General features: G+C 39.7%; 3 protein-coding genes across 6 annotated transcripts in view; all 3 read left to right on the top strand.

Annotated features, from left to right (window-relative positions):
• Positions 1 to 7,370, top strand: part of angpt1 (angiopoietin 1) — a 47,325-nt gene extending 39,955 nt beyond the window's left edge. For both annotated transcript variants that reach the window (XM_026299594.1, XM_026299595.1), the window contains exons 8-9: positions 2,682 to 2,812; positions 5,383 to 7,370. In XM_026299594.1, the coding sequence (XP_026155379.1) occupies positions 2,682 to 2,812; positions 5,383 to 5,546 (295 nt within the window). In that variant the 3' untranslated portion in view covers positions 5,547 to 7,370. The remainder of the gene's footprint in view (positions 1 to 2,681; positions 2,813 to 5,382) is intronic.
• Positions 7,371 to 15,053: 7,683 nt separating this feature from the next.
• abrab (actin binding Rho activating protein b) lies at positions 15,054 to 19,289 on the top strand. Its single transcript, XM_026301220.2, has 2 exons — positions 15,054 to 16,035; positions 16,298 to 19,289. Exons 1-2 carry the CDS (start codon positions 15,245 to 15,247, stop codon positions 16,779 to 16,781), a joined length of 1,275 nt encoding a protein of 424 aa, XP_026157005.1. The 5' UTR covers positions 15,054 to 15,244; the 3' UTR covers positions 16,782 to 19,289.
• An 841-nt stretch (positions 19,290 to 20,130) lies between these two features.
• Positions 20,131 to 21,785, top strand: part of samd12 (sterile alpha motif domain containing 12) — a 79,678-nt gene continuing 78,023 nt past the window's right edge. For 2 of the 3 annotated variants that reach the window (XM_026300398.1, XM_026300397.1), the window contains exon 1: positions 20,737 to 21,106. In XM_026300398.1, the coding sequence (XP_026156183.1) occupies positions 21,046 to 21,106 (61 nt within the window). In that variant the 5' untranslated portion in view covers positions 20,737 to 21,045. Of the gene's footprint in view, positions 20,296 to 20,736; positions 21,107 to 21,785 lie in introns of those variants that run through there. The other variant, XM_026300399.1, reaches the window with a different exon arrangement.

Below are 21,785 nucleotides of genomic sequence, written 5' to 3'. Positions count from 1 at the left end.
TGAAAATAGCTGTTGTGTAGTTGATGTAGACTGGAGTGGTGTTTGTGAAGCCTGGGAAATATGACCAAACTGCAGGCATTTGCATTAGGGATAAATAGGAAAATATGTTTTGTGTGAAGTGACACTTTAATGATGCAACCTTCTAAATATGTTGAAAACCCACAGATAGGCCAGCTGGATATTAGAGGGATGAGATGGCATGACACCAACCTCCCCTCCCTTCACATGTTATTGAGTGAAACCAAATTATTCCCTCACAGCTCAGTATTTGGGTTACTAATGTGCCTTGACCAATCGCATTACTAAGTTACTTTAACAGGAACAACCAGATTAGCATGACTTCTGTTAAAGTCTCAACCTGGCTGAGCACATTTCTTTCCCCTGATACACTTCATTCAGCTGTAGTGTCTCTGGCTGTTTTTTTTTCTTCCTCATTCTTAGAAACATGCCTCAGGAAAAGCATCTCTTCCTCTTGAGTTCATTACTTGGCCCATCTTTGGATTACCCCACTTATCATTTGAGTGCACAATAGTCCCTGACAGGAAAAAAACTGCAGATGTTAGTTGGACTAAGGGATTGTTGGTCTCGTAAATATGCAGCACAGCCGGTAAACACACCCGCAGTCTATTTAAAGCAAACTGTCAAAGTGTCATGCTGAAAATCCCTCTTGATGATGTGCCTTGGCGATTCATCAGCACAACAGTGATCGTAAGCGCTTTGGAAAATGGAGAGTAAATGTGCGGTAAAGTCTGTTCTTTATCAGAGCAGTAGCAGACCTCATCCTTGACATTGCATGTTTTGTTCCTAAGAATCAGGAATTAGCTGATAGAAGTCATGCTTCCCATAAGTGAAGTAGTGTGCTGGGAGTTTACTCTGATGTGCAAAATATCTCAAAAGACATCTGCTGCTTGGAAGACAGCGGATACTTCAGAATGTGCCACAGATGACGTACTGTTCACAGGAGCCTACACATTTATACATACACACACCATTTGTGGTATACTCACAGGCCTTTATCCATACTTGCAATGCTCAGTGGTGCCACCGATTAGACACGATTGATCCTTGTATTGTAGGATTACACATACTGGTTCAGTGAATTCCCTGCAGCCACACTTTTTACTCTGCCATTCAAATCAGCTGTTTACACAGCTGTCTAAATACAGGAGTCTTTCACATTAAATGACTTTCTTTCATGGGGAGTCCACCGGCCTCTTTCTTTGACATGTTCAACCTGAAGCCTCAAAGCTAAAAAGCGTTACAGAAGGTGAAGGCTGGAGGTGCAAACGGAGTGTTCGACATCTGAAAACATAAAATATTTTGCATTTGTTACTTTCTCATCAGTGAAGCCAAACTGGGTGCAAGGTTCACTACACACCCATGGTCCCCTGTTGTTTAGAAATGAACTCAGGAAATAACTTTCATTGAGAGTGAGCCGTACTTAATTATAGAAACCTCACTACCATGGGGCTGCAGTATTGCTCTTTGGATGTGCAATCTCTTCTACTGGGAGAAAGTGAAACCAAAAGAGCGTGAGAGAAACAAACACATTAAAAGAAGAATGAGAATGTGTGATACAGTAAGACAAGGGAAGGCGTGTTCTGCTAGTAATGGTAGAGCTATCAAAGTGAGGCAGGAATCATGAGATCAACATGCAGCAGTTGCTGTTCAAACCAGGAATGAGCTCACATTGCGACATACCCTTGAGAAATTTGCTTCCAAGCTCCATTTATTAGAGGAATTATTAATTATATAGTAGTGAGTTCTTGAGCTCTCCTCTGTGTAGTAACAGCAGTTTCATGTATCTTGTTTCTAAAAATGTGAGAATACTTATGCAATAATTTGCATCTCTGCCATCTAAAAAACAGTGCTGATACTTAATTTCCAATCCACAGTCAATCTACAAACTTCCTTTTACATTGCACTCCCCAGCTACAGGGTTTAAGTGAGGAGCCCCAGCAGTGCACTGATATCAGCTTCATTTTCTACCAAGCAACCTGGACCTGTTTTCTTTTTTTTTTTTTGAGAGGAAAAACACAGTGCAGACTCTGTACTGTTTTGTTCTCTACAATCACCACATGCCTGCGGCTTCCTGATGAGCTTTAATAAAACCCTTTACATTGGGCCTGACATAAAATATCTTTGTTTTTCATGGTTTCATGATAGGAATGCAACATCATGAAAAAGAGGAAGAACACTAGGGCCAGAGTACGTAAATGCAAAAAGACAAGAAGCAGAGAAGAAATATTGCATATTGGAGATACCAGTGCGTGGATGATAGCCCGAACAGGTTGCTTATTGCTCCGTTACTGTGCCGAACTATTTACGAGTCTGTATTTAGTGATTTAGTCTGTTTTTGTAATGTCAATTTATGTACTGTGGTCCTGTGGATAGAAATGTGATTCCCAGACATACCTTCCACTACATGCTCTTTCCTCTCTCTGCAACTCTTACATTACTTTTATTCTCCATTAATGTTGTTCCAGGTGTTCTATATGTACTCAATCAAAACAAAAAAACAAATATCTCTCCAGAGGCTTTTTTTTTCCAGCATGTTATGTTTTCTTACTGTGTTTATTGCTCACTCTGCTCACAGCAACTGTACTCCTTTCTCCTCTTCCTCCGCCTGATGTGTTTTCATATCCTGCCTCCCTCCTCATCCTCCTCCTGATGTCTTTCAGGCTGTTTCTGAAAAGCCACAGTGGGACCGCAGGTAGACAGAGCAGTCTGGTAATCCATGGAGCAGACTTCAGCACCAAGGACATGGACAATGACAATTGCTTGTGCAAGTGCGCGCTCATGCTAACAGGGGGTAAGTGCCGCCAAACAGGAGGCCTATGTGCACTTCACCATTACCTCCTGGTTTATGGATAATCTGAATTTATTACAAACAGAGTCTAGTTCTTCTAGACTCTGCAGAGTGGGCAATACATTTCTGTGGGTTTGTTATTAGAAGCATCTCCTTTCACATAAAAGTACTAACTTATTCAATGATAACAATACTGAACAGATTGATAATAATAGTGATAATAATTGAACCATTCACTGTTTCACTTTTTTACAATTAAACCTAAACCTTGACCTTAGAAATGAATCATCTGGGTTTTTTTTTAAGAAAAAGAATAACCTGCTCTTTCTAGACATGTAATAGCCTAACACGACCACTTTTATATCTATCTGCACCTATTTGGCTATATTCTGCAACCCCTGCAGCACTATGGTTGGAAACAAGCACCTTATAAAAATCCCTGGGCGCAGCACCAAGTGTCAAGGAGATTTAAAATGACTCCCCTTCCCCTGCTGTGCAAATGGAGCCCAGTTACTTTCCTTCTGCCACTTCATAGTAGTTTTGTTGCTGTGGTGTCCTGACCTGGTACTAATCAAAGATTTCAAAGTGCAGATTTAAGACCAGCATTACCTCTTAGGTCACTGTGAATGAAGCAAGGTAAAAGGTCAACACCCCTACTCTCCTTGATTCATAGTCTGCCCATGGCCAGTCACAATGGAGAAGCATGACAGCATGTATCCTGAGTCAAGACTGGCCCGAACCCAGCCCTGTTCCAGCTATAGAATGTACAGTATATCATTTAATTTATTCCCTGTGTGTAGAAGAGCAGGGCTGACATTAAATGTTGTCAGCGTCTGGAACCAACAAGAGGAAAATACCTCTCTACAACATGTACTGTGTGAAGTATATGATATACTGTGGACACACAGAATGTGTATCACTAGAACATAACAGAGGGATAAAGCACTGACATAAGGAGGTGGGAGGATCCTTCAATCATGGGAACAAACTGCATTAGCTGAGTATTTTTTTTAAAAGTCAGTGAAAATCTGTGGTCTGGAAACAAGGAGAGCACTGATCATAAATCCCAAAGGATTGTTGCTGTGCACACTGGATGTTTATGTGTTGAGGGCAATTGTGTGGTCTGCGGTTTATCAACAAGTAGAAGATGGCAAGTACGACAGCATCCTGCTTTATGTCTGAGGGGTGAAATAGTATGTCAATAAAATAGTTCAATCACCAAAAAAAAAAAAAAAAACATAATGTAAAAGTTTCAATTTACAGATTATTTTAAAGCAAAGTTTGTGTGCTCCCATGAGAGTATTAACTACACATGCTGTCTTTGTCTGCTTGTTGCTTGGTGCTGCCCGGGCCATGCTTAGCTTAACTGCCAAAGAAAATCTGCCAACTGTGGCAGGAACCAGCTATAATTAGTCAGACTGAACCAAAATAAAAATGAAAACAAATCAAGGCAAGCGACCTCTTTCACATCACATACAATTATTAATGCTGTTGCTGATTTGGAGATATTGACTACAGCAGATTCTACATGTTTTGTCCACCCATGAACATGAACAGGTGCATATTCAATTCCCACTGGTTCCAGAATGATTAAAATATATGCAGTCGTGCAAATGCGAGTGATTCCCATGTATATGACGTGTATGTGTTCTATCCTTTATGAAGTAGCAATCAATGTGAAATGTATATCTGAGAAATCCATGCCAGCAACAAGGGCAGACGATCCTGATTACTGACAGGACTTGATAGGAAATGTCACACTGTAGCCCACAGTGGTATTCAGGTCTGTTAGAGGAGAAAGAAAAAGAGATGCCATTTGTCACTCTGACTGATACATGCCATGCCTCACATACTGTATGTTCTATATCTGACTGTATCAGTCAGGGTATTTTCCATTGCAGTGTTTTATGAAGAATAAGAATGAGAATATTACATTATTACGTTAAGATTTACACATTGACACGTTTATTGCTGGAGTGTTTGATGATCTGAGGCAGAGACAGTAAACCAAGCATCAAGGTGCTAAATCATTCAGAGCCTTATCAAATGGAAAACAATTTAACATTAAAGGTAACATAAAAGAAACACAAAGCCTGTGCCTGGCTCAAATTATAAACTAAGCTTCACACAAGTCCAAGTACATCTACCCTTTTTTAAATGATAAAATGTGTCACCTTGGAAGCAAAATAAAAGTTTCCCATGCCATTCACTACTCTAATGCCACACTGGAGTTCATGCACATACAGTCCTGCTTAAAATAGGACGATGTACCAAAAGTGTCCAGCAACAGGTACTGGCATCCCAGTGAACCCAGTGACAGTAGCACTCTGAGCAGATAGCACTGAGCCACTGCCATGGGAAACTTCCATCCAAGGACAAAACCTATGATTGAATTGACTTCACCACTACCTTGACAAAACAGGAATATCTAGCAGGAAATACTTCATACAAATAGTCAAAGCCTTGTAAAGTCTTTTTTTTGGGACCCACAATAGAATTGCTCAGCTCAGTCAGGCCACTGTATGACTTTATTTTATGGATTACATTTTTCCTTTTCCTGATCTTCTGTTCAGGTTGGTGGTTTGATGCCTGTGGCCCATCCAACCTTAATGGCATGTACTTCGCTCAAGGACAACACATAGGGAAGCTGAATGGTATCAAGTGGCATTACTTCAGGGGCCCCAGCTACTCACTAAGAGCCACAGCCATGATGATCCGCCCACTGGACTTCTCCTAGCCTTCTGAACTGCTGAACTTTTAACTTCCAAATGACTATGTAGCACATTAGAAGGACGCTTCCTATTTTATCCTCTTGTCTCATCTCATTTCGCTGACCATGAGAGTCAGCCAGTAAATCTTTTGTTCAACAGGGTTCTTCCCCAGAGCAGCTTATATTGCTGTGCTACTGGAGCCTCATAATCTTTCCCTTAATTGAACTGAAATGCAGCCACAGGGAGGAATGCAAAGCAACACATGAACTGGTTACTGGCAAATGCATTTTACAGTAGAATATGTGCACATTTTGAGCACTCTATACGGTCTGCTTATATGAATATTCAAGCATGAAGTCAAACCCCAATTTTTCACATATTCCTGGAGACATGTGTTGTAATCATGTGGAAAGCAGCTATCACAGAGCAGCACAGACTGAAACTGCAGGACAGAAGTTATCCGTCACTTTAAGGAGACATTTGAGAAATCTGCCCTTTCATATTAAAATGTTGCTCACAGAATGCAGGCCATAAAACTTCTGACTGTATTTCAACATTGTGTTTTAGTGCTATTTTTGTTATCCCATATGTTTATGATATCTAAAGTGAGATGAAATTGTTTTTTTGTATTGTACATACTATGCTAAATTTCTATCTGCATCATGTATGACCTTGAAATTCAAGTGCTGATGTGCAGTTGGTAATAGTTATGAGAGTCACTTGCAGTATTTGCTGGCAATTACACACCTGATGTCCTGAAAGAGTGTGATTATTTTAAGAGTTCAAGATGTGAGGTTATTAGTGGATTAGATTCTGGACTCGGATCCATTTGCTTTTGTTTTTGGCTGAGAAACATCTAATATCTACCAAGGTTCAGAGTGCCAGTGATAATCTTACCTCCGCTGACTAATAATATGGACATTAATTCAAATGCTTTTAATTACTAATAGTAACAATGACAGCTTTGTGCACATGGGGGATATAAATGTATTTGCAAATACTGTACAAATAATGAATATTGTCAAAAAATATGAAGAGATATGTAGTATATCTGGCTGTAATGATGAAGTACTATGTGGTGATCCTTCCATAATCAGACAGATGTACAGTACATGCTTATATTAAGCAAGTGCCTATGCCCCCCACCCACACACACACCCACACACACACACACCCAAGTTCATTTTTACTGTATCCCACTTCTAACTGCAGACACTATAAAATGCCTTCAAGACTAAACCTGTCAGTTTCTTCATGTTCTTAACTCTGACCTCAAGATGAAGATCATTAAGACACATTGCTTCCAAAATATTTTTCACAGACCTCAGCATTACATGTGATCATTCTCCAGCCAGTTTCTGTTTCTCATCAATGCAGATTAGAAAAAAAGCAGCTGGAGGTAAGAAGCATGAAATTAATGATTTCGCAAAGTGATCCGTGTGAACACATATTTCATCAATTACAGCTTACAATAACAGCATCAACTGGGGAGTATTTACTAAACATACAAATGGAAAGAAGAAAAGATCTGTTTCTGGAATTTGTGAAACTACAGTTGACACCTTTATTAGCATACTAAAATTGCATAATTAAATATGTCTGTATGTAAAAGCAGCTTTCTTGAGGAAAGCTATTCTTTTGTGCGCTACCAGAAATATAATAGAGTTTTGAAGTTGAGCATTCGACATAGAAGTTAGGATAATAACCCTGGAGAAATGTGCCTTTGATAACTCTGCTTTTACCTCATTAAATTCTAGATTTGCGGATTTATTTAAACTTCTTTTGTAACATGTTGTTAGTGTTGTGTTGCTATATTAAATAAAAGAGCATGTGATGCACTAAAGTTTTCATTACGTCTTTAGGCTGCAACTTTTGAGCCAGAACAATGTGATAATAGAGATGGGTTTAAAAAGTCCAAATTGTGGCTTTAGCTTTTGGGGTGCAACACATGCTTTATCCCCAAAAAGCTTCCTTTATCAGTTTAAGTCTTCTTATATAAACAGTATGAACTACTGTACGTCATGCAAAGCAAGCTTTATGGTTCTTAATGGCTCATGCAAAAACATGAGAAAGATGATATAAATTGGACCAAACCAGGTGTTGCAAAGATCAGAACTGTAATTCTCTGCTCAGGCAGTGGAGTGGCTATTGTCTCAAGTGTTCACTTGCTTGCTTGGTAGTGGCAATGACAGATTGCTAAAGTGTCAAACGATGCTGTCGGGACCTGTAGTGTCTCTTCATAGCTGACATTCCTGGGCTTAATCAGAGGTTAAACAAATTACTGCAGTCTGCAAACCACAGCGTGTCCTTCAGCGCCTACACTGACCTGACACCCATGCTGGAATGTGTTCTATAGAGTCTGAGTCAGTGGAGTGTGAAGATGGTCCACACAAGCTGGCAAACACCTATGTGGGTCTTAGGCTTTGTCCTTTGTTGGTGTTAAGTCAGAAGCTACAGAGAATCACTTCTAAACTGGGGAAGTTTTGTCTCCAGTGGCCATTCAGGATGTCAAGCAAAGTGGTGTTTCACTTGCCACCTCCACATCCGCACATATGCACACACACCACCATCTCCTTACATCCACAGCCAGGGTGTGCTGCTGAAAATTGATCCTTTCCTGTTAACTGAGGAAGAGCTCAGGGCTGGCAGAGCAATGGGACTCCCAGAGGGAGGTGAAGGCCTGAGCCGAATGCAGATGGACAGTGTTGGTACCCGACCAAATCAGATATGACAGAACACAGTACCTGCAGTATGAATACTCAGGGCTATTAAATCCCCTAAAGAGACCACATTCTCACATGAAAAAGTAAAAACAGAACATATGTCTTTAGCCATTTCCCATATGCTTTTAGATTTAATCACAATGTGTGTTCTTAATTCAAATATGTAATTTGCACTTCAGGACCATCATTATCTGATATGTGAGACTGCTGGGCTTTAGGTATACAGAGATGTCCCAAAGACATAATAAATAAACTCCTGTAGTGATCAGAGCCAACAGAGAGAAGTGAACACAAGCAGAAAGATCAGAGTGGCATCAACAGCTAACCATATGATGCTCTTTCCTTTGTATACCAGCTTTTAGAAGCCACTAGTAGTTGAATTTTGCAGTACACACACTATACCAAAGGTGCAGGGGATTAAAACTATTTAGAGCTGAAGAATTAGCTGCATTGCTGTGTAACTGAACTTGTAACACTACACCACACAGATAATAGTGGTTACAGCACTGACTCATTTTCCATGACCTTTTGTCTAAAAATTGTACATGGTCTTCTTTTTTTTGATTTACAATCGCCTGTCATTAAATGTGTTGTGTTATCTTATACTGTTTCGCAACTGCCTTCAGTAAAACATCATAGGTCAACATCAACCTTTATTGGAAGTGTGCCTAGCTCACTGCATAGCTGTACAATTACAGTATGCGTAATGTGCAGAAGAAAGCCCCTTGTGTTGGCTTTCTATGACACTGCCTGACATTTTGCCTGTCTTTAGATTAATGACTTGGTCAGTGTTTTCATGTTACGGGGAATCACCAGCAATGTAAAAAATCATTTGTTCAACCACATAACTGGCACAAAATCAACCACTGATGAAGTAAACTGTTTAAAAAAGCTGTCACCACACAAAGTAGGGTGTTAAAAGGGCACTGGGGAATGAATTCATTAATAAATCAGATGCATTATATGCAAGTCAATCTCTTTCTCATTGCAGTAGATTTGTGGTCCTTGGAGTATCAGTGGGATGGTCAATAGAACACTGAAAGAACCACTGTTTTTCTAAAAATGGATTTTATTAAACTAAAATAAAATCAATGTCAAGTTCATTTATTTTAGAGATGTCTAAATCTACAGCATGTTATCAGATCACTGATTTCTCATGACTACAAAAGACGAACGTATCTGCTATTGTCTTGACAACAAACACTGGTTTCTATGATACATACTGGTTTATTCGAAAGATATTCCATCTAGCTAAGGAAAGAAAACTCCAAAGATTATTTAACTGGGAATTATAAAGCAATTTTGTATAATACAATCCTGGTTTTGAATTTACCAAAATAAATGGAGGGAATAAGGATGTAAAAGTGAGCTGAGGCAAGGGACTCCCACATCTAGAAAAACCCAAAAGGAGTTTGATATGATTGATTGCCTTTGGGAGTGAGAATGACATTTGGTGTACACAGAGGGTGTGAAGCAAAGAAAGGCTGCAAGCCCCAACAGGATAATAGTATTATGGATTCTTTGTTTGATGGATTACCTAAGAGCTTAGAAGTATCAGCCGCAAATATCAAGTCTCTTTCAGGTTTTAGTGAAGGCTGTATCAGCCGATACGAATCCCAGAGGGACTTTAAATCAAATTAAAACATACTGGGAAGTTTAGCTTGTTTGTTAAATTCATACAATCAAGTTGTTATTTTATGAGTCTATTGCTATGACATTTTCTATGCTGGAAAATGTCTAAAAAAAATATATGTATAAAATATGTTGGCAAAAAACTGTTGAATAAGTGTGATGATCCTAATTTGGGTTTTTGATTTCACAGCTCAACGTCTGTAACATCATAAAAGTTGATGTACTTGAAGTGAGAAGTGTGTAGCCAATTATTGCTCTAGAGGCTGCTGTGGTCAGAAGTAATGAAGTGTGATTGCTGACTGATGCAATTTAAGCCAAAAGCAATATGTTTTTATAAGTTCTCTGGTAACAAGACAGTGACTCAAAATAAATAGCCCTAATGTTTGACTAGCACATTCAGTATCTCTAAAGGACTTTGCATTCAAATCTCTATGATTCCTATATAAAGATCAACCTACTTTATCATAATTTGGTATATATAATTTCATAAGTGGTTTCACATCATGAACAAACTCTTTCAAACTTACTCAATAATAATTTTCTCAAAGTAAAAAGTAGAGCATGTCCATGTCCATATTCACTATATTAACTGAGGCATAACTTTCTAAAAATATAAACTAAAATATGTATTTAAACAAAAAGACCCAGTAGCTCATACCATACAAATTAACCAGCTCCACCACATTTTGCTTAGATCCAGCACCCTATACAGTCCCTTAATTGGGTACACCTGTTCAATTGCTTGTTAACACAAATAGCTAATCAGCCAATCACATGACAACAACTTAACGCATTTAGGCATGTAGACATGGTCAAGACGACTTGCTGAAGTTCAAACCGGGCATCAGAATGCGGAAGAAAAGGGATTTAAGTGACTTTGAATGTGGCTTGGTTGTTGGTACCAGACAGGCTGGTCTGAGTATTTCAGAAACTGCCGATATACTGGGATTTTCAATCCCGCCTTGTATCAATGGTTAAGGCTGGTGGTGGTGGTGTAATGGTGTGTGTGATATGTTCTTGGCCCCCTTTGGGCCCCTTAGTACCAACTGAAACACCACAGTCTACCTGAGTATTGTTGCTGACCATGTCCATCCCTTTATAAACATAGCGTACCCATCTTCTGATGACTACTTCCAGCAGGATAAGGAACCATGTCACAGAGCTCAAATCATCTCAAACTGGTTTCTTGAACATGACAGTGAGTTCGCTGTGCTCCAATGGCCTCCACAGTCACCAGATCTCAATACAATGGAGCACCTTTGGGATGAATTGGGAGAATTGCATCATGGATGTGCAACCGACAAATCTGCAGCAACTGCATGATGCTATCATGTCAATATGGACCAAAATCTCTGAGGAATGTTTCCAACACTATGTTGAATCTACGCCACAAAGAATTAAGGCAGTTCTGAAGGGAAAAGGGAGTCCAGCCCAGTGCTACCTAAAAAAGTGGCCGGTGAGTGTAGATCAATAAATAATTTTAGCACAATGGCTAGCAAGCTAGTGTGCATTTTACACAAATGCAGACAAACTAATGTAGCTACCATCAGCCTTAAGTTTAATGCTATTGCATGCTATTATGCTATTATGCTAAACAGCAGCATGACAGTATTTCTACCATGGCCTCTGAAAAAAATTATTATCATAACTGAATCAAATCTGAAAACACTGCAAAAACGTAATTCATTCACAGTTGGCAGTATATCCAGTGATACAAACAGTAAAAGTGAAATCAGCCTACTTAACTTGCCGAAATATAAACAAATACTGGTTTAAAAGATGGACTCATCTCACTGAAACCATGGCAGCATACTTCCTGTTTCTTGTAAATGTTTATATTAGTCATCTAAATAAAAAATTTAAATGTAACCGACATTAATAAACGTGACAGAAGCATAACTCATTTGACTGGCAGGTTATTGGCAAGTGATAGTTTCATGTGTTTTAGAGTGTTAAGTATTTCTACCAAGCATCCATGGTTTGTACCTGGACTCACTGTTTCCTCTGAACTATTAGATGAGCTACTCAAAAACAGGTAGCAAGCTTATGGTAACCTGCAGTGTGTTGGAGACCTCGGCTATAGATTCTTCTTTTTATTTAACATAATCACTTGCAAGTGACAGAAAAACATCTAAAGCCACTGCAGACTTCAAACTGTAGACACCTTCCACTCCTGTTTTATCATTTTTCATATTCTATCATGTTCTACTACCATCCTCTACAGCATGTAATACACTGTCAGGGTGCCTGTCACATAAATCCGAACCAGGGACCTTTAGATCTCCCTGACTCATCTAATGAGTTTGTCTGGCTCCAGCGGTCCTCTGTCATCCTGTCGCTCCCTCTGCAGGGGACCAGTTTCCCTCTCAGTTTCCTGGAGAGCCCTCACTGACCCCAGTATGAGGTTAGATTTAATTTACTGTGTTCCCCAGTTTTAGTTATCACGGCCAAGTGCCACAGCCAAACAATAACATGCAGCCTTTTCGGAAGGAAGTATTAGTGGATTGTATGGTGGTTTACTTTTCCTAGGACAGAACAGATACTGCTGGTTTCTTCTCTGAAAGACAAGAACACTCAAAACTGTAGTTTATTGTAGTAACTTCTGATGTTTTATTAACAGCAACATAGTTTCATAGTTACAGATGTGATTTTTGCTTTGTCTGGAAGAGAAAGCCATGACAGCATCGATCAAATTCAATACAAAAGTGAAAAACAATTCTGATTATAGCTTTTTCATTAGTCTTTTTACGGTTCCTCTGAACAGAGTTATTGCAGCAGTCAAGACGATAGTTCTTAATATCTCATACTGCACTTGCAGGGATGTTGATTTTATCATTGCAGCATTTCAAGTATGCACAAGACAATCACCCCAAGCACGTCGGTAATCCACATGATATACAGTCAGCAGTCAGAGAAACAGCTTGAGAGATCCTCACGGATGCATTCTTTTACAATTAATACACAATTATATGTACAGCCAAATAAAACAACCTCAGAACAAGCAGTGAAAGGTAAACAAAGCAGCGGTAACAGAGCAGATGTTGATAAGCACCAGGAAACACAGGTGCAGTCTCTTTCCACATTTGGACCTTGACTGCCTGGTCTATTTGGCCCAAATCATCACAGTAGCCTTAGGTTTGAGTCCTGCCTGCAGTATACAGGTCCTTTTTAAAAGCTGGGACTGAGCAAAAACAGTCTGAACACATTGTTCCATTGCTATCATGGCTCCTTTGTAAATTTTAATAGAGCAGATGGTTAATGATGTTTTAATGGGAACAGTCATCATTTTTAGCACTTATGGATCCTGTGTTATTTTTTATTCTTGACAAGGTTTTGGTATTATGTTCACTATTATTTTATTATCCAAAAATGGATCTCAGAGCCAAGTAAACCAAAAATCGAGAACAGGATGAGGTAACTATGCTGTATAACTTCCTATTATGTTTCCACAGTAAACTGTCAAACAGACTGCAAATTAACATTCTCAAATACAATAACACTGTGAATAGTTTCCTCATCAGTCGAAATGTGTACACAATTACACAGAGATTGCAGGATAAGATATTAAAATAAAGCTCTGCACAGACCATATTTAAACCAGTTGTTGAGTGCTGCTGCTCCAACACTGAAATCATAGTGACCTCTACTGGTACACCCTCATTCTTACTGGTTAAAATCACTCTGCAAATTCATGTTTTGCCTTTATTATCTGCCTTGTTGTACATTCTACATTTTTATTTTGGTCACTTGAATGGTAAGAGATATTTTAAAGCACACTATTTAGATAACAAAGTACTTGGTTTGGTCTTTATTTGGTTTTAATTTCTTTTCCCAGACCCCACAGCATAAGATTGTAATGTCCAAGGCCTTACAAGGCTCAGTTTTTGCTGTACATACTGTAACTTAAGCACTAAGGTTGAATTGTGGGAGATACCAGCATCCAGTAACACAGTTTAAAGCTTTTGCATTTGTGACATCAGTGTTTGCTGCATGTGTTTTGTATAAACCAGAAACTGTAATGAGCCTGTTTGTCCCTGTGGCGGAGCACTAACCTTCCTCTCACACCACAATGTGAAGCTGCATGTACTGTAATATCATGCTGACTTGGTTTGAGATGATGTTCTTTGCTGATGCTCATTGAGTCACTTTTCTCTATGACAGAGTGGCAACAGCTGCAAATTAATGTCCACGTGCATGTGTGTGTGCCAAGTTCTAGATATTAATAAAACCCTCTGCAAACATGGATATGAAAAATCAACATATATAAAATGACCTTCTCTATTTTCTTATAAAACACAGGTCTTAAAATAACACTGAATACTTTTGTCAAAGCTCAGTGCTCCAAAGAAAAAGATTTCACTGACAACAGACTGCATGTTGCTTTCTGCTCTTTTAGGTGAATAGTGATCTCACCTCCAGCTGGATGGGAAGCCTAAACCCCTTTGTGCGTAAGCAGGAGATCTTTGTCTCTTCCAGGTATTGCTTTCTATCCTGGTCAGATGTTTCCTATTCATTTTCTAACCTAGAATAAAATGACATCTTGTATTTCAGACTTTCATAAACTTTACTTTGGTTCCTTTGCAGCACAATCTTAAATCCTGTATGCAAGAGTTTCAAAACACGGAGTCGGTTTAATTTCAGTTCCTCTTTCCCTTTCCTGAAAAGCTGTTGGTAAATGCCTTTTATGAAAATCTCCTTATGTAAACACTGATATCTGTACTGTAATGTTTCTGTGTGATGCTACTTTATACTGTAGTTTTACTGTAGTTTTGTGGTGACAGCTTTTATAGTTACCTTGACAGGTATAGTTACTATTAAAATAAAGATTATCCACAACCACAGTAGTGTCATCTGGGCCACTATTCTGCATATTATATATACTTTAAACTTAACATCCATCCATTGTCTATACCTGCTTATTCCTACTTTAAACAATATTTTTAAAAGATATGAGTACTTTCCACTAATTACTAACACACTGTGTATTTTTTACATACACTGTATATTTTTAGAACTGCAAAAGCTTGAACATTAATAAGGGATAATTTGGGTACCTGTCAATAGTTAGAGCTTTGATGGTCTTTGCATGTTGTGCTTAACAAGCTCCACAATTAGCACTGAAACGCGAGAGAGTAGAGGTGACCGGTGTCAGGGAAAGACGATCAGGTCAGCTGCCTGTGATAACTCAGATACTTTCCACCGTCATGTTTCCACGCTCTCCCCATTTTAGAACTGTAGCTGCAAGTGTGAGGGTGGAAAACAACAGAGGGAGAAAAAGTTACAGAAAGAGAGATCCAAGCAAAGGGGAGGTGCATTGATCACTTACTGTGATTAATTTTGCTTACACTACCACAATTATACAGATAATTATGTCTGACAGAAAGACCAGCCAGCTCTCCCAGAGGAAACCATCCACCAACAAGAACATCAAGAAGCTACGGACCATTAGCGTGGTGTGCAGCCTGACAAGCAGCTGGCAGCAGTGGGCATCTGAGAATGAGAAGAAACAGGCCAGTGAGCCCAGTGGCTGGGTTCCATCTTCACTGGGAGGACCAGAAGAGCCCAAAAAGACTTGGGTCCCAAAGAAACCACCTGCACCCCCGCCACAGCCAACCAGAGTTTCTCAGGAAAGTCCAACTGCTTCTGAAGATGCCAAAAAGCCAATAACATCTCACAATAAGAGTCAAGATGCTTCCATCATTGAGGAGGATAAGACAGCCGAGCAACCACTTGAATCTCGAATCAAGACAAAGCAAGTGGTGAAAACAGTGACCAGTGGGGTTCTGGAAAAGGGTTCTGGCATCAGTCTCTTGACAGAAAGAATCAAGAAGGAGTCACTGCAATCAATTGAGGAGATTGACAGGCTACTGAAGAAAAGCTCACCTACACGCCGTCGGAAATGCTCCAACATGGTGTCATCACTGACCAAAAGCTGGAAGCAGGTAGAGAATGAAGAGAAGCTTGGAAAAGATGGAGGACCAGGAGAAGGACGTGTCTATAGTGTTGATAAAGATGACAGTGGACACCCTGAGGCAGAGAACAGATTGGACATGGAGGATGTTCAAACAAACGGGACAAACGTTATAAAAGAAGCAGAGCAAAACGACTCTGAAAGAGACATTGAGTCAGGAGTGAGGATTAAACGATCCCAAGTTTCAATGTGAGTATCAGAGTGCTTCATTTTATATTTCCAGTAAGGAAAGGAAGTTATTTCTGTTTAAAATGGATCTTGACGATACAGATGCACATGCAGTAGCTCATGTTCATGTCACACAGAAACCAAATTATATTAGTTAAGCCAAGTAAAAAACTGCTTCTTACTACCAGTCTTTGCAAATTCCCTTTTTTTTCTCTTGTAGGTTCAAAACAGATGCTGAGTGTATTGTACATTTATCTGTAATGTAATCCAACATCTCTCCCAGGTACAAAAGGGAAGCTGAGGATGCCATCAAGATCAGTGCCCTCTCCAAGAAATACAGCACTGTGGGAAACCTTAAGAGCCGCTGGCAGAGCTGGGCCTCAGAGCACACCATTAGCCAGAAATTAAACCCCTTCAGTGAATACTTTGACTATGACTACTCAATGTCCCTACGTGTCCAAAAGGGCCAGGAGGGTTATGGACGCCCCAAGGAGGGTACGAAAACAGCAGAGAGAGCCAAACGAGCCGAGCGACACATCCACCGTGAGATCTCCGACATGTGCTATGTGATCAGGACTATGGCTGATCCAGACCCAGACGGAAAGACCCGTATAACATTTGGACAACTCTTTGACAGATATGTTAGGATCTCTGATAAGGTGGTGGGAATTTTGATGAGAGCCAGGAAACATGGGAAGGTGGCGTTTGAAGGGGAGATGCTGTGGCAAGGCCAGGATGATGCAGTGATTATTACTCTGCTGGTGTGATATTAACTCCAGGGTTAAAGTTGTGCTGGAAATCCTCTTACAGCTACTTGCCTGGAACAATGGACCGTATGAAATAACCTCCATCATTATCAGACAGGGCTAAGAGGAAGATTGAAAATACAGTTTGACCCGGGCTTAGTCAGTGGACACTTGCAGAACAATATCAAAGGGATATAGAGACACAAAGCTTGCTGCTATTTTTGTAGCTATTTGAAGACTCCTTGTTTTGCTTTTGTGGACATGTGGGTTGTAGCTTTCATACACATGTTTTAAGAAATCTGTTTTAAGAAGACTGAATTTTTAATTCACAAGCTCTGGAGAGAGAGCACTCTTGCTTTTAGCTACTTACATTTCCAGTCAGGGTAGTTTTCAGATGCTCATATTTGTCTCTTATGGCTTATGTTAATGAGGCACTTGAGTGTGTCTTAATGTTCTAAATAACCAGCAGCTTTATGGTATACTGTAGCACAGAAATTGGATTGGCTTTCATTGCCTGGATTCCTGCAGCTCAGCATTCATTACCCTGTATCAGGCACAATCCTGGGGCACAAAGCAGACTGCAGCACTTTTAAATCTGTTAGACTGAGTTTGTTATAATGAATGTAAAGAAAGACTGTCTTGAAAAAAGAGAAAATGTTACCGCCACTTATTGAATTTCAGAAGAATGTATTGGGGTTTGTCTGACCATTCAGAACCACTTAGCAGTTATTTTACTGGTAAACAAACAGAAGCCATGATTTCTTGAGGCATACTGTATGTTTTAGGTGTTGCAGTTTTAGACTATAAACTAAGTCATAATTAAACTACTGCATCAAATTCAAGCTTCAGTATTAGCTGCAGGCATAGACATAGTAAGATTTATTGCACTCTGTGGTTTTTCATGCAATATGTCAATACTGGTTTCAATGTACATGTACATGTTAGATTATCCAGTATATACTTAAGTTATATAGTTAATTCCATTAGCCACTTGGGGTAGAAACAGGTTGTGAAGACTGATATACAGAATCATCATCTTCTTAACAATTATTTGCACATCTAGCCAGTTGGGGCAAATAAGTCCAACATTCATTATCTTTTATCTCTGTTTTTAGTCTCTACTACTTCACTGAAGGAAATATCTGGTTCTTTGGGTGCTAAGTACTCCACTGTGTTACAGCTAATCACCAACTGTGTGTGTCTTCGGTTGACCAGATTGTACAGTGGGTTTTTAGGGGTTTTTCACACCTGGCTACTATGTCCACAAACAGCTCTATTAGAGCAGAGAGAATGAACCAAAACAGTAAAGTTGTGGGCTGTACAACTAAGAAATTAGCTAAATCATATGGTCAAAACCTGTACAGCTAAAGAGAGCTTCAGATTCATGTGATTATTTCCTGTAGATTCATCAAGCATCACTTGGTTTTCACAATGGTATTTGATACTTTGTTTTTAAAAATATAGCCACATTATACTTTAACATTTTTATAAAAAATGTTTTACAGGATTATAGTTAATGTTGTTTTTATTTTTAAAATAATGTAGATGAATTACTAAAAACTGCTGTGGGCCTACTTCTCCTATCAGCCTGATTTGCAAGCTTCAGTCAGTGCATACTCATTTTCTAATGCTTTGAAAAGTGCAGCTCTTCTTGTCTGTTATGTCTCTATTTTGCACTGTTTTCATAGAGAGCTTTAAAACATTCTTTAATTATTGATTTGGTGAAGATAATATAGAAATGCACAATATATTTTTCTACAAAAAACTGATGTAATGTCATTTTGTTATTTCTTAAGCATCTAGAGATGAACTTACAGATATAATATAAGTACATGTACCAGAGATACACAGTAGTATCATGACATGACAAATGTACAATAGCAATCCTCAGCAAGTAAGTTAATGTTCAAGAAACAAATCCATTTTTTGTATGCTAGAGCATATGTCACACCATTCCCCTTCAAAAATGTATTTTGATTAAGCTTGACCACATGTGCATACACATGTCCGTACTGTATATACTGTCATCAACTCCACGAGATACAGTTTATTACAGGAACCACTCAGAGAAGTCGAACAGGCATTCACACAGCTCCAACATACTGTTACATACCAACAGGCCACACCTGTGTGCGACCTGGTTCATTTTACAGTATGCACCACCCACAAGACATATCCTGCGAACTGACACACTTAATCATGCTGTCACCTGAATTAAATTGTCTCTTCAGGATATCAATAATGAAAAACGTCACACCCAAATACCAGGACACCCATGTGAGGTAAACCAGAGCAGCGATGTAGACATGTCTGACCCTGTGTGTGTTGTATTTACCTGATTCCACCATTAGTGGTTCTTACTGAGGTTTTGCCTCTTTCACTTTAATGCAATGACCCCATGACCACTTGATTTTTATTGATTTGTTTATTTATTTTTGGTACAACTCATATGTATATGTATTAGTGTTCATAGAAAGAAAATGTATATAAATAACACACGGAATAAACCTTTTCTCCTTTATTCAGGCAGTAGGTGTAACCTGGTGAAGCTTTTCTATTGAATTAGTATATATATATTTTTTTTACAGCTTTCACCCATGCTGTGCAGAAAGAAGGAACCCCCGCAAAGCTGAATTTATGACAGACGGGGATTTTTATAGTACAAGTCACATGCACAAAGAAATGATTAATGTGACAGAAAACTACAGTGTGTTAACCACATTGTGTGTGGTCCCTACAGGACATCAGTGCAGAAGACAAACAATATATTAAAGTTACTGCCCATATAGAGCGTACATTATACAGACCCAATAATCCAGTCTGTTCTCATGAGGTGACCCAGTGGAGGTTTTCTAACTGTACCCAGAATATGATCCAGGTCGGGCCAAGGGGCTTTGAGTTATTTGTAACTGTTCTGTGAAGCCTGATCCATCACAATAGTCTCTATAGTTCATACTGTAGGTCTTGTCTGTGGAGTGCATTTACTTGTATTTTATTCATCCCAGTCTTTTATGTTTCAATATAAGGTGCATCAAGCTAAGGGGAAATATACTAATTTGCTTTCTTACCAAGGGTTAGATATGAGGAATGAATTCACTGCATGTGTCTACACAGTATGAAGCTGAAACCAGGAGACCAAGCTTCTCTGTGTATGCAATTTGTCACTATACACATTTTAATCTTAGTGCTTTATTATAATGTGATGCAATGATCATGCCTTGATTCCACAATTACTTGTTTTACTGTGACCTTCTGTTATAGTGAGCAAACCAGAGACACAAACAGAGAGAGGAGGTTCTTTCAAAGTGCTTTCTCTGCATAACTAACGAAACTTGCCCTTCCTTCATAGTCCAGAAAGCGCTGAGCCTACACTTCCCAGGATCCTTTGGGGTGCGGTAGCAGCTGTGAGCCCCGGCTTGCCCGCAGCAAAGTGATGATTACACGCTAAACAAGGTACGATGAGAGAGCCTTGACTTGTACATTTCGCCGGTTTCCTGATGCCTAAATCTGGGGAGCAGCACAATGGCTGTTGAAGGTAAGGCGCTTCAGTCAGTGCTGGTATTTCTGTTTATGCTTCGCTTTAGGAGTTACAGTTACTGTGATAATGTGAGATGCAATGGTGTGCATGGCTCAACCCAGACACAGTCGGCTCAGCTGTGAAAGCCTGTGATTGGGTGATGTTGTAGCCCCTGCTCTCTGTGCATCACGTACACTGTCCCGGTCTTCTCCTGTTACACTACTGTACAACTGGAATGTTGCACCGCTGCTTTTCTCTGTGCTGCTAGATGATCACAAACCATAAAGACTCGTGTTAACGCGCAGCCTGTTTCTGTATTTATATTGGTGCCGTGTGTGCGTCTGGTAGTGATCTGCGCTGTTGGAGACACCGCTGGTTAACAGGTCTGCGACCGAGGAGCGTCCAGTTCTTTTGCGTAATTATCTCCAGTGTGCCGGGTACTGTGCCGGGTGCTGTGTGTTCTCAGGAGGATTCTGGGGCTCACTGCTGATATTTATTTTAGGGACTTTGCTTTTAGAAGTTATGATTGTCTTTTAGATTCTTATTCACCGGGCTGGTTTGTATTGTGATGCAACAGAGCGCTGTGTGCGCTCAGCCTGTTCCACAAGACCAGTCTAGTTGAGGCGGCTCATCTGGCAGCAGGTGGTGTGACATGTGAGCTGGGGAAGTGACCCGCTTCTCCAAGTGATTGTCAGTAAACAGTTGGTTAAGGTGCTCGTTCCGGACATTAGAGGTAGGACAGGGGACAGGGACTGTCCGTGACTCGGGATGCTGGGCCAGTCTCCTCATCTTATCGGAGGCATCTTGTGGATCCAAAATCCAATGAGAGGTATGTCGGGTGGAGAGTGAGGGGGGGGTGTCACATGCATGCAGTGAGACTAGATTTGTCCCTCACAGGCTTTTTCAGTCCAGTTGAAGGGGAGATGCTGTGGCAGTTTTCTGTTTGCATGCAGGCTTGATTGGTATGAGAATGTGGGACTCCTGCATTCCTCTGGAGCAGGTTTTTCATTCCGACAGCCATTACAGCTCAGTTTGTGCACAATGTCCACATGTGTTCTGTCTCTTCGTTTCCTGTTTACACGCACTGACACTGATGGTACAGACCAAAAGCCAAGAACTGCATGCAGAATATTCTCATTGTGTCACTGTAGCATGTTTCTTATGTTTTCATGTTTCCAACACAAATAAGACACATGAAGCCACAAACTATGCCTTGATATGTAAAACAAATTCCAGAGTAACAATTTAAAAGGCTAAGTCATAAAGTAAAATAACCTGTAGGCCACTGTAAAACATTTCAAGCTCTTTGGCATCAACCAGACTATTTGTGCCTTTAAGCTCGAGCAATGTCTTGTACAAAATGCACCTTTTTGCTCAGATGTCATAGCTTTTTTTTTTTATGGTGCTGACAACTGACCTGTGGGTGCAAAGATATTACCACCTGTTTCAGCTTGAAAAATGTCTTAAGATACTTGCCATGAGCATAACAGCAGCTACAGTGCTGCCAA

This window comes from Mastacembelus armatus, chromosome 11 (assembly GCF_900324485.2).
Source record: "Mastacembelus armatus chromosome 11, fMasArm1.2, whole genome shotgun sequence".
NCBI lineage: Eukaryota > Metazoa > Chordata > Actinopteri > Synbranchiformes > Mastacembelidae > Mastacembelus > Mastacembelus armatus.
This window is presented reverse-complemented; position numbering and strand designations above follow the sequence as displayed.

What these genes read in the sequence shown, in the direction of transcription:
- abrab (XM_026301220.2), top strand. Translation starts at nt 15,245, where the DNA reads ATGTCTGACAGAAAGACCAGCCAGCTCTCCCAGAGGAAACCATCCACC. An exon ending in AAACGATCCCAAGTTTCAAT is followed by an intron (nt 16,036 to 16,297) that starts GTGAGTATCAGA and finishes CATCTCTCCCAG; the next exon opens with GTACAAAAGGGAAGCTGAGG.